The sequence below is a fragment of the Gambusia affinis genome, linkage group LG03 (genome assembly GCF_019740435.1).
Source record: "Gambusia affinis linkage group LG03, SWU_Gaff_1.0, whole genome shotgun sequence".
NCBI lineage: Eukaryota > Metazoa > Chordata > Actinopteri > Cyprinodontiformes > Poeciliidae > Gambusia > Gambusia affinis.
In genome coordinates, this window is record NC_057870.1 from 21,520,203 (window position 1) to 21,534,568 (window position 14,366).

At 36.8% G+C, this 14,366-nt stretch overlaps 1 protein-coding gene across 4 annotated transcripts; it reads right to left on the bottom strand.

Moving 5' to 3' along the window:
- Positions 1-1,600: 1,600 nt before the first annotated feature.
- golm1 (golgi membrane protein 1) lies at positions 1,601-14,040 on the bottom strand. 4 transcript variants are annotated; one of them, XM_044110782.1, is made up of 11 exons: positions 13,824-14,040; positions 12,685-12,819; positions 11,762-11,941; positions 11,566-11,620; positions 11,355-11,457; positions 10,081-10,204; positions 8,796-8,955; positions 8,407-8,619; positions 8,187-8,321; positions 7,980-8,078; positions 1,601-6,769 (listed from the first exon to the last, which is right to left on the bottom strand). In XM_044110782.1, the coding sequence occupies exons 2-10, from the start codon at positions 12,811-12,813 to the stop codon at positions 7,981-7,983; spliced, it is 1,197 nt and encodes a 398-aa protein (XP_043966717.1). In that variant the 5' UTR covers positions 12,814-12,819; positions 13,824-14,040; the 3' UTR covers positions 1,601-6,769; position 7,980. The 4 variants fall into 4 exon arrangements, with proteins under 4 accessions (XP_043966717.1, XP_043966716.1, XP_043966714.1 ...); XM_044110781.1 differs by having other exon boundaries at positions 8,796-8,958; positions 13,824-14,031; XM_044110779.1 differs by having other exon boundaries at positions 8,187-8,324; positions 8,796-8,958; positions 13,824-14,019.
- Positions 14,041-14,366: the final 326 nt, after the last annotated feature.

Here is a 14,366-nt window from a genome sequence, read left to right on the forward strand (position 1 = left end):
CCTCTAGCCTAAATTTATTGCTGCATTTAAAAAGTTGCATCTGGCCAATGGAGGATCAGTTTATGGAAAATAAAACTACTGGGAGAGTTGTTGTTTACTTATAAAGTGAATCAGATGAAGATCAGTCCACTCCAAGTTAAATTAAATTAAAAATTTTCACAGATGAATAAAATCAAGAGCAAAAAAAGCCTAGCTGACAATTTATGGCCGTCAGTACACAGTTAAATACTGCTAAAAAAATATATCCCAGTAGACTGAAAAGAAGTATGCTTTCAGTTTATAGTCCCACTTGCCGATCTTGAATATTTTAAACTGAGAACAAAGCAATGAGCTAACAAATGTTCTTTGTACACCTCGCTTTGCATTTGAAATAACTATATTATTTAAATACTGCGGTACATTTTTATCTGAAATCACACATAGATAATTATTCAAATGTTTTATGACCAAATAGATTGTGTTCTTTCACATTGCCATTAAAAGTTTAAATTTTGCTCAAGCAAAGTCCTGTGGTTTAAAAGGTGAATTCAGGCATTCTGATGGCAAAACATGTTGCATTTGCTAGTTATAGTGCATTCCTCTCTGACAATCAAAATAAAATGGGTTTTTTTCTCCAGACATTGTTCAGAAGAACAATGTAGTGTGAATAAAAAGGAAAGTTAAACTAAAATGATGGGTAAAAGAAAATGTGGAAGAAAACTGAACACTGCCCTTCTAATAGAAGACATATCAACTAAAATGGCAAAACGTCTAATCTAATGATCAAATGTTGGGTAATCAGTGAAGGCATATGGTTAACTATGTTTGTTGCTTAAATTAGAAGATGCTGTTCTGAAGCCCAGCTATCAGCAGAAAGACCTCAAAAAGCTACAAGAACATATTCGCTGGTCAAAATAGAAACAATGCAACAATTGTGCAACGACAGAAGAAAAAAATATCACTTTGGTTACAAGAAGTCGCATAAATAATACTAATAAAACATTTTTTATTCAACTCTATTGCAAACAAAACAACATGATTATTTAAATCTTTCATTTTAGAAGTAAAATAAAGTCATAGCAACAAATCAAATGAAGCAAAACAAAAAAATAAAAAACATATTTTCCTTTAAGGTTAGCATATTTGCATTTTAGAAAACTTTTTTCTTTTTTTATTAATTTTTTCACACAGATAAAGTATTTGAACATCACAATTAAACTGTCTAAACTCTACATGAACAGACATTAGTAAAATATGTAAAAGCAGAAAGAAAACAGAAACAATCTTGTATTTGAGGATTTTCATTGGCAGTTTTCCATCAAGGCTGAAATTGTACCTTAAATAACTCTGGTAAAATTATTACATTACAGGCTCTCTGCTTATTAGCAAGTACGTCACTTTGTGATTCCACCTGAACTGTTTGACATTTTCCTTTAAACTGTGGCAACTTCTTCCTTTGGATTATAAAAATAAACAAAGATGCTTAATGAATTAACAGATCTCCACAATTTGCTAGGGTTTTGTGTCAGATCTTATAATTCAGCATATTAAAAGATAAAAGAAAAAAGACAAAATATGAAGATTAAGAAGTTTGTATGAGTTCAAAAATGCTGCAAAAAGGTTTAGATTTCAGAAAAAGTTAGTTTTATTCACATTTAGAACATTTTTGGAGTTTTGTCCTGTATTTCCCATGAAAATGCTGAATGCGTTTGGTGAAAATGGCAAAAGCGTTTAAAGCCAACTGCTGAAGACTTGCAGAAAGGTAAGAAATAGTTCATGCAGTGTGAAAAACCCATGTAAAAGTCAAAATTAGCTGAAAAGCTAAAACTAGCTAGAATACTAATGATAACATCTAGGCTACCACTAACAGGGGTGTCAAACTCCAGTCCTCAAGGGCCGCTGTCCTGCAACGTTTAGATGAGCCTCTGCTGCACCACACATGAACAGAATAATTAGGTCATTAGCAAGACTCTGGAGAACTGATCTACACAAAGAGGAGGTAATTAAGCCATTTAATTCCAGTGTTTTGTACCTGTGGCACATCTAAAAACTGCAGGACAGCAGCCCTCGAGGACTGGAGTTTGACAGCCCTGCAGTAGCAGGTTGACCTACACAGGAAGAGAGGCAGACATGGAAGAGTGGCACTTCCAGTCCAACGTGCAGGAGTCACGTGGGCGAGGAGGAACTGACGAACATGAGGAGCAGACAGTCAGAGGCATTTGCCAGGCAAAATAATGTAAAATAATGCCTGCAAACAAATGTTCATATCTCAGGAACTATAAAATTCAACCACCGTTTTGATCAGAAGGAAGAGGGGAACATTCCTGTCATCTTCACTTTTTAAAAAAATATTATATTAAAGACACAAAGTTGCATCAAACATGATGGTAAATTTGAAAAAGGTAGAAAATCGCCTTAACTTGATCCCAAACTATCCCCTCTATCTCGGATACTATAAGCGCTATCGACATATCGACACCATTAGTATCTGGAAGGATCAGTGAACAAGCATGCCAAGTTTCATGCATGTACGTTTTTCTGTTTTTGAGCTGTGGCGATGTAAAAATATGCATCATTTTGGCAATAATCAAGAACAGGCGATAATGAGAATATCAAATTTGCAAGTCTGGAACAAACACGTTTCATGGCAAAACTGTAATAGGTATGAAAAATGTGAGCGCATTGAGTGTCAGGAAGCTTTGATCTCAAATTGGTACAAAAAATTTGTTTCTACGCTGCATAGTTTAGGAAATATGAAGAAGGCTTCCTCTCGCCGGATTTTTTCCTCTCTCTGAGCTGATTTGCCAGAGAACTGCAAATAGTAAAATATGTAAAAGCATATGTTACATATGCAAGCCCCACATCCAGACATGATAACCTACATCTTGATGTGTAATATGTGTAGAAAGAGTGAAAATTGAGCGCGTGAGCAGATACTGTTTGCAGAGGATTAAAAAATCCAAAAAGCTAGAGTAGCAAACTCCAGCAGTCCGAGGATTCCACCATTGAAAACCATTATAAAGCTGAATTCTGAGCAGAATGCGACCCTGAAGTTGAAGAGGGATTTTATGAAAATGATAAAAGAGATAACAAAGCTAAAATAAACTGAAGTAGAGGAAGGGTATCACTACATTTTAAAAGTGGGATGGTGTTTCTAGTTGAAAGTATGTGGAAGTTATGCAGTTTGGAAAACAAGCAAGTGTTAACTAAACTTGCGAAGTCATAAATTCATAAAGGTTACGAATACCAGGATATATAGCCGGCATTACCAGAATAAGCTAAATAAGTTGAATGGTAAAAACAGCACAAAGAATGCAGAAGAAGAAGCGTGGCGAAAAGTGTATGGAAGAAACCAGAATAATAACTAGAAAGGGTGCATTTCCTGCGAAAATGCAAATGTGAATGCTTTTGGTGAAAATGGCAAAAGTGTTTGAATCCTAGATGCTAAAATACTAATGATAGCATCTAGGCTACCACCAGCATGTTGAATCACAGTAACATATTCCATGCGATATGAAAAACCTATGGAAAAGCTAAAATTTGATAAAAAGGTAAAGATTACTACAAAAGTAATGGCTACTGCTAGCATGTTGAGTCAAAAAACCCATGTAAAAGCTATAACTAACTGTAAAACCCAAATTACAGTTTATATTATAATTCTCAACTCTGAATGACGAAAGCTCACAGAGAGAAGTGGATGTGAGACCTAAAGTCTCTTTTTGGAAAAAAGTGAAAAAAAAAAAAAAAAAAACATTCTCCAACAAAGTCCATCCTGGTCTAAGAAGCCCAGATTACCGAAAGAGAAACTTTCTCAGCGAACTTCTTCGGAAAGTGATTGAAAAAGCTGCAGATGGACCAACTCTGCATCTTGTGAGAGAAACCTTTCAGGAGGAACACAGCAAAGTTTTGATCTTACTTTTGAGAAAAACTGGAGAATTAAATGTGGATGTTCTCTCAGAGGTGTCAGAAGTGCTAAGTGAAAGGATTTTCCGAAGTATCGCTAGAGATGCATTCCACTTTGCAACTGGACTGCATTTAATTGCACTACTTGATTACCCAGATTTACATCCAGTTATTGTGGAAGAATTCAAACATCACCTGGAGAATCCTGTTCCTCAAAGGAAAATGTTTGCATCTACAAAAAGAAAGATTAGAAAGACTTTTTTTTTTTACTAATGAGGATTTGCATTCAGATCAAATTTGCCTGAGTGAGGATTACACTGAGGCAGGCATGGACCCCAAACAATTTTTGAGGGACGCAAACAAGATGGGTTTCAAACGTGGAACTAAAGATGAAAGAAGTGGTGAGATTGATTTATAAGTCTAGTTATAGATCTAGATACAAAATGAAGCACTCCGATCCTGTCCAGAATAAGCTTGCCCCTAAACTCTGGGAAGAAGTAAAGACATAGATTTTGTCTTTTTTGACGAGATAGAAAGAAAACTACTCCGAGTCAGGACCTGCCTCCAAGTTGGGACTGGCCTCTGAGTCGGGAGGAGTTGAAAAAGACAGAAACATTCCCCTATTCCCCCTATAAAAACGGTGGGTGAATGAAATCCATACCTTTTATGGTTCCTGAGATATCAACATTGGTTTGGAGGCATCATTTAGCATGGTGACTACAAAACACATGCAGCACAAAAAAGCCAATGTCAAAAGCTCAAATTATTTTTAAGTGTTAAACAGCACAAAAGCTGCTTAACTGCCCAACTTCAAAATGGCCACTGCCTTGTGTCCTCCATGACAGCCCTGAAACTGGATGATTGATTGCCATTAATAGGCAGGACCTAAAACATCCACTGTGAATCACAACGGAGATTTTATATTGTCATTCTCAATTCTGCCACAGGATGGGGCGGTTTCCCTCATGGGGTGAAAAATTCATAAAAAGCTGAATATTATAAAAAGTATGAAGGTTATGAATACCAAGAGATATAGTCAGCAGTAGGAGAGCAAGCTGAATAGTATAAAAATTGAATGGTGAAAAAGTATACAGGAGTAGAGGCATGGCGAAATGTACGGAGCAACCAGAAAAGTGGAACTCAATAGTGTAAAGGCCAACAGCATTCACACTAATGATAAAGAATTTAAAAAAAAACAGAATCTCAAGATCTTGTTTTCTTTAGTGAGAATGCTAATATTAACTATTCCAATAAATTCCAACATTTGTTATTTCAGCCACTCAGCTGTATAACATCTACACTTATAAAACAATATAAAAGTCACAACATACAGGAGGGAAATCATTCAGATATGCAAAAAAACATTCTAGGAAGGTCATTTCCGACTTCTAGATTATGTAATCTTGGAACAGACAACTGATGATAAAACATTCGGGAAATTAAAATCTACTTCACTACATCTATATTACAGAGACATTGAGTAAATAAAATATATCTTGTCCTGCATAAATCACAAGGCAACCAATTTTCCTTCAATAAATTCAGATCTACTTTTTGTTACTTTTGACATCTACAACTGTCTTATATTTGCACTTACCCAGTTTCCAGCTCAGTGTAGCTTCACTATGTAACGAACGAGCACATCTCAGAGATGCAATTCACTTCTACTGGCTTCGAGGAGCCACAATGCAAAATTGTAAATGTGTACATTTACAATCAAATGTAAATGTACACATTACATTTAATTGTAAATATGTACAATTAAAATACAGCAATTTTTTTTAAGTCCCTGCCGGATAAAGACACAGAGGATGCAGCAGGCTGTGAGCGCACTGAGTAATTTCACCATCTTTCCACGTTCGACCTCCACAGAGTCAGCAGAGTAAGATGTTGACACGCAACTAGTTAACAAAAGCAGATACGGCCTGAAGCAGCAACATTTAGGATCTGCAGAAGAGCACCTGCAGCATTTCCTTGTCCTAGTTCACATACTCAAAGATGCAAACAGTAACCCACATGATACTCAGTGGAAAATACAGCTCAGAAGGAAAAGCCTGCTCCCAATGAAGTGCCTGAATATTTCAACAATGGTGTAGAATTAATTGCTGAATATAAATGTACTGCAATAAAATAATGCTTCAAACTAAATGTTTGACTCATCTATAAACTCTAATTATGTTTGTGTGTGTGTGTTTTTTTTTGTGCTTTTTTTAGGAATGATCAATAATTAAACTAAACTAAAATACCGCATTTTTATGAGAGAAATATAGCAGGAAGCTACAGGAAAGGCAATTTTCTTCTGTTACAGGGTGTCTAGCTTAAATAATGTTTAATAGATGGGTGAATACCTACTTAAAATTAACTCAAATCTAAAAAATTTCTAAGGAACTATACAGGAGAAGGATGAACGCTTGCTAAAAATGCAACAATGAGAAAGGTAACAGCCCTCTCTGGTGGCTGATGTGTGTCACAGCAAGCACTCAGATCTTGACGCTGATCTCAGTATTTCACACCCTGAAGCCCAACAGCAGTAAGTTGATATCTGAATTCACAGTTCTATCAAATGACCTCAAGACCTGTCAACACATCATGAAATACTTGTCATTTTAATCCACATCGACGTGGTCCAAATGGTGTCAAGCTATGAGATGTCTTCCGTCATGTCTGACATTCACTAAAACAAAAAAAAGAAAAATAAAGGAAACAGATGACATGTCCTCCAATCAGGAATGACGATTGATCATCTGATCATCTAAACGAGATCAAGAAAACGCTGAAACTGGTTTGTGGTTTTGCTGGGTTTGCTGGGTTGCTGCAGAGCTGTGGTGCACAACATTTCCTGTTCTCTGAAAGTGGAGGCTTGGAGGATTCTTTCTCTATTGTGTCTCTGCAAAACAGCAGCAGGATTCTGTTAGTTAGACAAAATAACAGTGATGATATCATTATGTTGTCGGTGCATCTGAAATAATATCATCCACAAATTAATTTAGTTCAATTAGTGCCATTTGTGTGCAGTGTGAGCGTCTGCTGCCCTGAGATGTAAAATACAAGTTCATAAAACTGGGATTATATAGACCAACAATTCCTGCTCACTCCACAGCCCTTCGCAATATGAATTTTGAACATACTGATTTTGTGATAGCGATATATTTGGAACATACAGTGCAGGTTCAAACTTCACTCATTCATGTTTAGCTTACAGAAAAAAGCCAATCCGTGAAATAAACAAACGCAAACTGACCTATAAGATTTAGGTTTGGCATGACCCCACTTCACCCCTCACAGACTGACACAATATCTTTTTTTTCTCCACAATTTTGCTAATAGTAAAGAAGGTTAGATAATAAAACATACAATAACTATTCTTTTCTTTTTTTATTAAAGGAAAATTTCAAGGTACTCAGTGCGTACAACCGTGCAGCGGCAGGAGTTACTGCTACAATCCACACTGTCAGTCACTTGTGGGCAATTTAGAATCACAAGGAAAAGCTCCAAAAGGGAATCAAACTTAAAACTCTGTGAGCTAAGAACTTCTGATCACATAACAGCAATTGACCATATCCGCCATGGTAAATCATTACTGATAACTATTGTGAGTAGTCCCTAACATTAATATGATCAGGCAGCATGAAATTGTATATATATAATTGTTATAAAGGCTGTATCAAACAAGTAGTCCTTTGTGTTACTCTGTACTCGTGAAGTAGCTCCCAGTCTCAAAAATGTTGGTGGTCCCTGGACCAGAGAATGTCACGCCACACTGATGCAGTTACAGCATTTCTGCAAAAAGGGCGACAACCAAGGGTGTAGTGCACATACTGTTCCAAACATGGGCATACTTTTAGAAGATTGAAGATCGGCTTCCTTGGCCTAAAATAATAATTTTTAAGAATACAAATTTTGGGTTTTATATTTATCAAAATCAACAGAAGCAAATGCCTGAAATGTGTATCTATCTGTAAAGACTATATAGGACAGGTTTACTTTTCGATTTACGTATTTGCTACAATTACTGTGTTCAATGTGTATTGTGCACTGTGTTACTATAGTTCAATAAGAAACCAAATAAACCCCTGAGTATAAATTTTGGCATGTACCTCAGTTTTGAGAAAGTGCAGCTTGTTTATCAGCTTCATACTCTCCTTCATTCTCATCGTCGCCATTGTAGTCAGCCATTTCCTCCTCTGTGTTTTTATCTGTCAAAAATACAAAAGTAGGAGTAAAAAAAAATTATAATTCTGGAACTACATATAAACAGAACAAAACAAAAAGAAACATGTTTTGCATATTTTTGGCTGTTTTACTTCTCTGTTTCTCCAAATCAACTCCATCAACAACTTGCTCGTCTGCGTCATATTCCTCTGGTTCCTCAGGCCTTTGACCGTTAGCTGTGTCCTCTGCCTTTTCTTGACCATGTAGGATGTCCTGCACTTCCAGATCTGCTTTTATAAGAACTGCTGTTTAGAATAATGTTACTGACACAGACAGACAGAAAACCGGTTCTGTATACCGTCTTCAATTCACCTTCAGTTTGGGCACCTTCCTCATGAACGTCCATCACCTCTATGTCTTTATCGTCCATCAGATGGTTTGTCAAATCTTTTCTGGTCGTTGCCTCAGAAGTTTTTCCTTCTCCCTCTTTCTGCTGGAGTTTGTTCTGATTCTCTGAAGCGGCCAATGGAACGGTCTGGGAGTCGGCTTTAGAAATGTCATCTATCAGAGGTTGTTCTGACAACTCTGGAAGTGAAATTGTTTTTTGCAATGACAGCTTTAATGATAACCAAGAATTATTTAAAATCTAAATATCAACAATTGTATGTTAATAAATATGCTTCAAAAATAATAATGTGTTGTTTTTACATTTACCTAAAATGACTCATGAATTAGTCTGCATTGTTTTTTATTTTTGTTACCTTTGTCAGTGTTGATGAAGTTATTGAGCTGCTCAGAAGTCTTACTTCCTTTGCCCTGAGAGATGTTTAGTTTCTGGCTCGGAGCAGTTGCTGCTTCAGCCTCTGTGGGAGCAGCCTTTACTATTGGCTCTTCTTTCTGTTCTCCAGCCTCTGTGTTTACCTGCTAATGGGGAAAGTGTCAAAAACTATTCTTACTTGCATCAAAGCTGAAACAAAAGACTCAAGCAGAAGAACCCACCAAGCGGAAAGTGTTTCACCTCCACCCCTATTCTTTTTGATATGATTGGACTAACATATAGAATGCGCAACAGCATTTCTAAATATGCATCTAACAGCCTACTGAGGCCAACACTGAGTAGAAAAATAAAATGGGACATTTTTGTGTCACTGTGATTGTGCAAGGACACTGAAACTGTTTCAGAGTTTTCACTAAAGAAACAAAAAATTATTTATCAACACATATAAACAGTAACTATTCCTGAATCACAGGAGTATTTCTGACTTTAGTGGCTTATTAAGCCCTTTTTACACTGCAGAGTCCAGCCTGGCCCAGCCCAACTCCGTTCGTCCTGGTACTATTGGTCCTATAGCCCTGGTCGTTTTGAATTGAGAGGGATCGTCACTTAAATTGAATTCTTGCTGAAGCTACCGAGGCGATCTCTCCAACGACCGCAGAACACTTTCCTTCTTGGGTCTCCCATCCTGGTCTTTCTGAATGCGCTCATGAGCGAGGAAGCTAAGGGAAACATTTACCTCAGCTTTAAATTTAACGATTAAATTTAACGATCACAGCCTTGCTGACTTCTGATCGGTTCAATTGGAGAAATGTTATTTACATTTACCATTAAAATCTTTGGCTGAAGAGGCAATTGTAATCCCAGTGTAAGGTAAGATCAGATTATGACGGAAATTTATTGAATCAGCATATTGAAATGGTAGACATAGAGAAAGTCTAATGCTCCTCTGACCCAGAAATCTGGTCTTCGTCCCGCCCCCACAGCCAATGAACCAATCAACAGTTAACTCCAAAGCAGGTCCGATTGGAACCGCAGCTCTCGGGGTTCAAGGGAGCAGGGTGGTACAGGGCTGGAAGTGCAAATGCAAAAACGATCAGCCCTGCTTTTAAGCCACACCAGATCGGGTCAGCCCGGGTTCTGGCTATGCAGTCCAAAAGGGGCTTAGTCACCTTTTTCCTGACCCTAATTCCAAAGCTAAAGACTATTGATCATTTTGCTTATGAGGGACGCATTCCTGTACATACAGTCAAACAGGTGAGCTGAGTTACCTGTGTGGGAGCACCAGCAGGCGGAACGACTTTCTGAACATTCTTCTGAACTTCAAGTTTAATAGCAGCCACTTTCTCGTCACACAGCTTCTTTTGGGAGAGAACTTGAGACTGACAGTGAGCTCTGCAAGATAAATGCAATCCAACAGATTCATGTTAACCATCAACTTTACAGTCAATCACCAAAGTATCGATATCCAGCTTTTTCCATAATTTGTCACATTGAAAATGCAAACTTCAATGTATTTTTTAAGGATTTTATGTTAATGCCCCCCCCCCAAAAAAACTGTGCATAATTTTGAAGTGGAAATCCCATGACATGTTTTCAAAATTTGTTATTTTGCACAAGCTAACACTTTACAATAGCCTCTGCCAGTCTCATGTTAAGTTACCCAAGATATCTGCGCATTTACTGTTGAAATTGTAGTAAACTAGAAATGATAGTCTACAATCAGAAGATGTATATGTATATAATGTACAGTGTTTTTTGTCATCAACTGTGTGTGTAACGTGTTTCATGTGCTACACTGATACAGAGAGCAAGAAAGAAGTGGGTTTGAGTTGTACTTTAACGGTTTTTCCCTTTGCTGTGGAGCACAGCACGAAATTAATACTATCTACATGTCCAAGATTGATCGAGTTAACGGAATTGGCGACATGGCATGGGTGAAATTTCCTCATGTAAACAATAACATGCAGGGGGTCTATATTTGTAAATTTGATTATGATTAAGTCAGTACCTCACCAACTATAAACCTAACCGCACATCACTGGTTGTCACACAAACTCTCTTTTTTTCACAATGGATTGAACAGTGCTCTGTTAGGACGTCTATAGCTTCGAGGTCCTTATAATTTTGCCTTAAACGACTCCAAGGGTTTATTTCTTGGTCTTCATGAAGCTGCTTGGTCACTAATGTTCTCTAACAAATCTCTAAAGCCTTCATAGAACAGATGGATTTATACAAATATTAAATTAAACACAGAAGATTTAATAATGTTGTAATTTTTGGAGGCAATTGGTTGCAAGTGATTCCATTTAGGGGTATCAGAGAACAGGGAGCAGAACAAAAGCCACTATTTACTTACTTGCACTGGTAACTTGCATAACATCCCAAGAAAATCTATTGAAGTTTGTGGTTGTAATTAATTATGATTTGTGCAACTAATTGTGAAAAAGTTCAGAAGTATAATTGTGTCTTTTAAAAATAAATGAATTATGAATCAAGCTAATAATAAGCATTTTGTTTTAAGAACTTCTAACAAATCCCTTACATGTCAGCAGTGAGCTTATTGTTGAGGATGCTTGGGTTGGCCTGGCAACGCTGCAGCTCTTTCTGAAGCTTCCCCAACTCATTGTTCATCTGATTCAGCTGACCTGCAGAGCAAACAAAACAGTGTAAGACAAGTTAGCTTCACACTGACATGATTGCCTCAGCTTTACACTTCACTTTCTGAGAACCAGAAGTTACATTTTAACAGCTACCTTTGAGTTCCTCTATGGTTTTGGTGCCAGAGGAAATATTTTGCTGCAATTTAGCCTGCAGGCAAAACCAAAAACAGCATTAATTTTAACAGCCGCAAACAAGAGGAATCTTCAAATCTTGCAGAACTATTTATTTTAACTATTTAACCATTAGATTGTTATTACAAGTCCAAGGCTAAGTGGTCATGGAGTTTACCTTCTCTTGGCTGTACGTGTTATGGGCATCTTCTAGTTGTTTTCTGCGAAGGCTTTCCATGTGATTGATCTCTTGCACCTGTTTCTGAATCTGTTCCTGAAACTCATTCTTCTTCATCTCTGCTACGCCTCGCTCAGCCGCTCCTCGTCGCACCTGGGTTTCCAGGTCATACAGCTTGGTCTTTGTTCAAACACACAATGACAGATTCTGGATCAGCTCATGTCACCCCTTTGTGCTCATCTCACATTTTGACAACAAGACGACTCATCTGATAGTGACAGTATTTATCCGAGAGAGGAAATAGGACAACACAAAAGATGTTTGCTTCTTATATTTCCCAAAATCACAGAGCAATCAACAAAGAATTTAGACAATGCAACAAAATATTTTATCAGGTCTCATGGGCTCATCTAGTTCTTTCTTGTGAAGGCTTTCTGCCCTGGCACCATTTAGTCAAGAGGATGCTTGACCTTCACCACAAAGGGAAGATATGTAACCGCACATACAAATGTTAAAATGCACTAAAAAACAAAACAATCAAATTGTGCACTAAGGAGGATTTTCAATTAAAAGAACAAAAACAGATGATGTAATTATAGGAAATAAGATTTAGTATGTCAATGCTTTTATATACCTCATACACATAAACTACAAGAATCTTTCCTGTTGGAAAAGGGTATTATTTGTACCAGGTAGTGCAAACTACTTGTCTTTACAATCCGAATCAAAATTATGAAAACTGTGAACAACACACCAGGGTGTGGCAGATACATGAAGCAAGAAGTGACCACTGCAACAAGCATATATTTCAAACTTATTTCACAGCATGGAAAACGTAAATCTGAATTCTCTTCATGTACGTAGTGGAAAGATGCAAACCCAGCTTTCATCAGACAAACACACACATGTGTATGTTCTCCTACCTGTAGCTCCAGGTTGCGGGAGCTGGACACCCAGTAGTTAAAGCCCAAAACTAAGATACAGGTAATTAGGGAGGCAACCATTAACGGAGGGGCTCTTCCTCCACGACGACCATTCCCCAGTCCACCCATGATGGCCTACAAACCAGATAATGAATGTCAACAGAAATCCCTTTTTTTAAATATTGCATCCATGTAAAAGCCATACAAATCCCACTGCATGTCAACAAAAGAAAAGATGACCTGACACATGAAATTCTACCTCACTATACAAATACCAGTTTAGCAAGAGATAGAGATACTCAGCTATGCAGAGAACAGAGGAAATGTTGCAGACAGCACCAAGTAATTGAAATAATTAACTCAGTGATTCTTGAGAATTGGGACAAAATGGGTTTAAATTTTCCCAAAAATTGTTTAAATTATTCTTCAAGCTTATGTGTACAAATAGGACAAATGATGTTTTGGAAATGTAAAAAATGCTAAGGTGCAGGCTCCCACTTGCAACATTTTTTTGAAAATTAAATAAAAATGTTGTAGAGGTATGTAAATTTTTGAAAGGCTATGTGCAATCGAAACGCTCCTTCCTAGTGCTTTCTTAATGTAAATGATAAGGCAAATAAACAAATGAAGAAGCTCAGTAAAAGATATTGCACCATGCTGATTTCACTGAAAACGTCAACTGTTGGTGTTTCTACACAGCCAAGTATGTTCCTCAAAAAATAGAGATTCGTCTGAAGAAAAAAATGCAACTTGTACAAACAGAACATATGTATATCCCTGCAACACTAGACACTTATGAAATAAAGCCAGTTTAAAACATACTTATGTGTTTATTAAAACGGGAGATATTTCTCTAACGGTAATAACAGTTAGCATTGTATAGCTTTAAAAAATGCTTTCGTTATATCGTCGATTGGAATCAACGTCGAGAACAATAACAATATAGAATATGTTAATGTTATATAGATGAGTTAATTAAATCTAAATAATACAAAATATTATAAGAAAAAGCTTAGCTAAACATGAGCTGTCAATTTACTTCTAACAGCAACCAGTATATCAGAAGCTAAAGCTAACACTGTTAGCAACAAAGATTGTTCCATGTTGGCGTTAAGATAACTCGAAAACTATTTACTTACCAGATATGAATGTCAGATAAAAATGTATTTTAGAATATCTGGTTTAAAAAGTGATAGTCTGTGATATATTTAAGAAGAAGATTGCTTTTTCAGAAAATTTGCAAAACTGCAATATTCGGTAGCTCACTAGCATCCATTACTGCCATACAAACGGCCGAGCCTGTAAAGAGAAACGTCTGTGTGGTACGGAGAGGAAGTCAGTGGTGATGCCTCTATGGGCCGTGCGACATTTGCATTATTGAGTAGCAAAAACAAAACAACGATATATTATGTCTGTATAATCAAATTTGCATAGATAAAAAGCTAATTGATATTCTATTATGGAAATCAGGATATTTTAGTGTGCTGTATATAATTTTTTTTTATTACAGATTCATTAAAGAATACGGAATACCGTATTCTACAGAGGACGAAAATGCAGCATATGCAACCTGTTTCTGTATTAATAAACTGTAAAATATACTGTTTTACTTTTATTCTCTAGAAGTATCTATTCTATACCTACCTACCTTTATATTCACCCCATAGGTAGTTACAATAGTT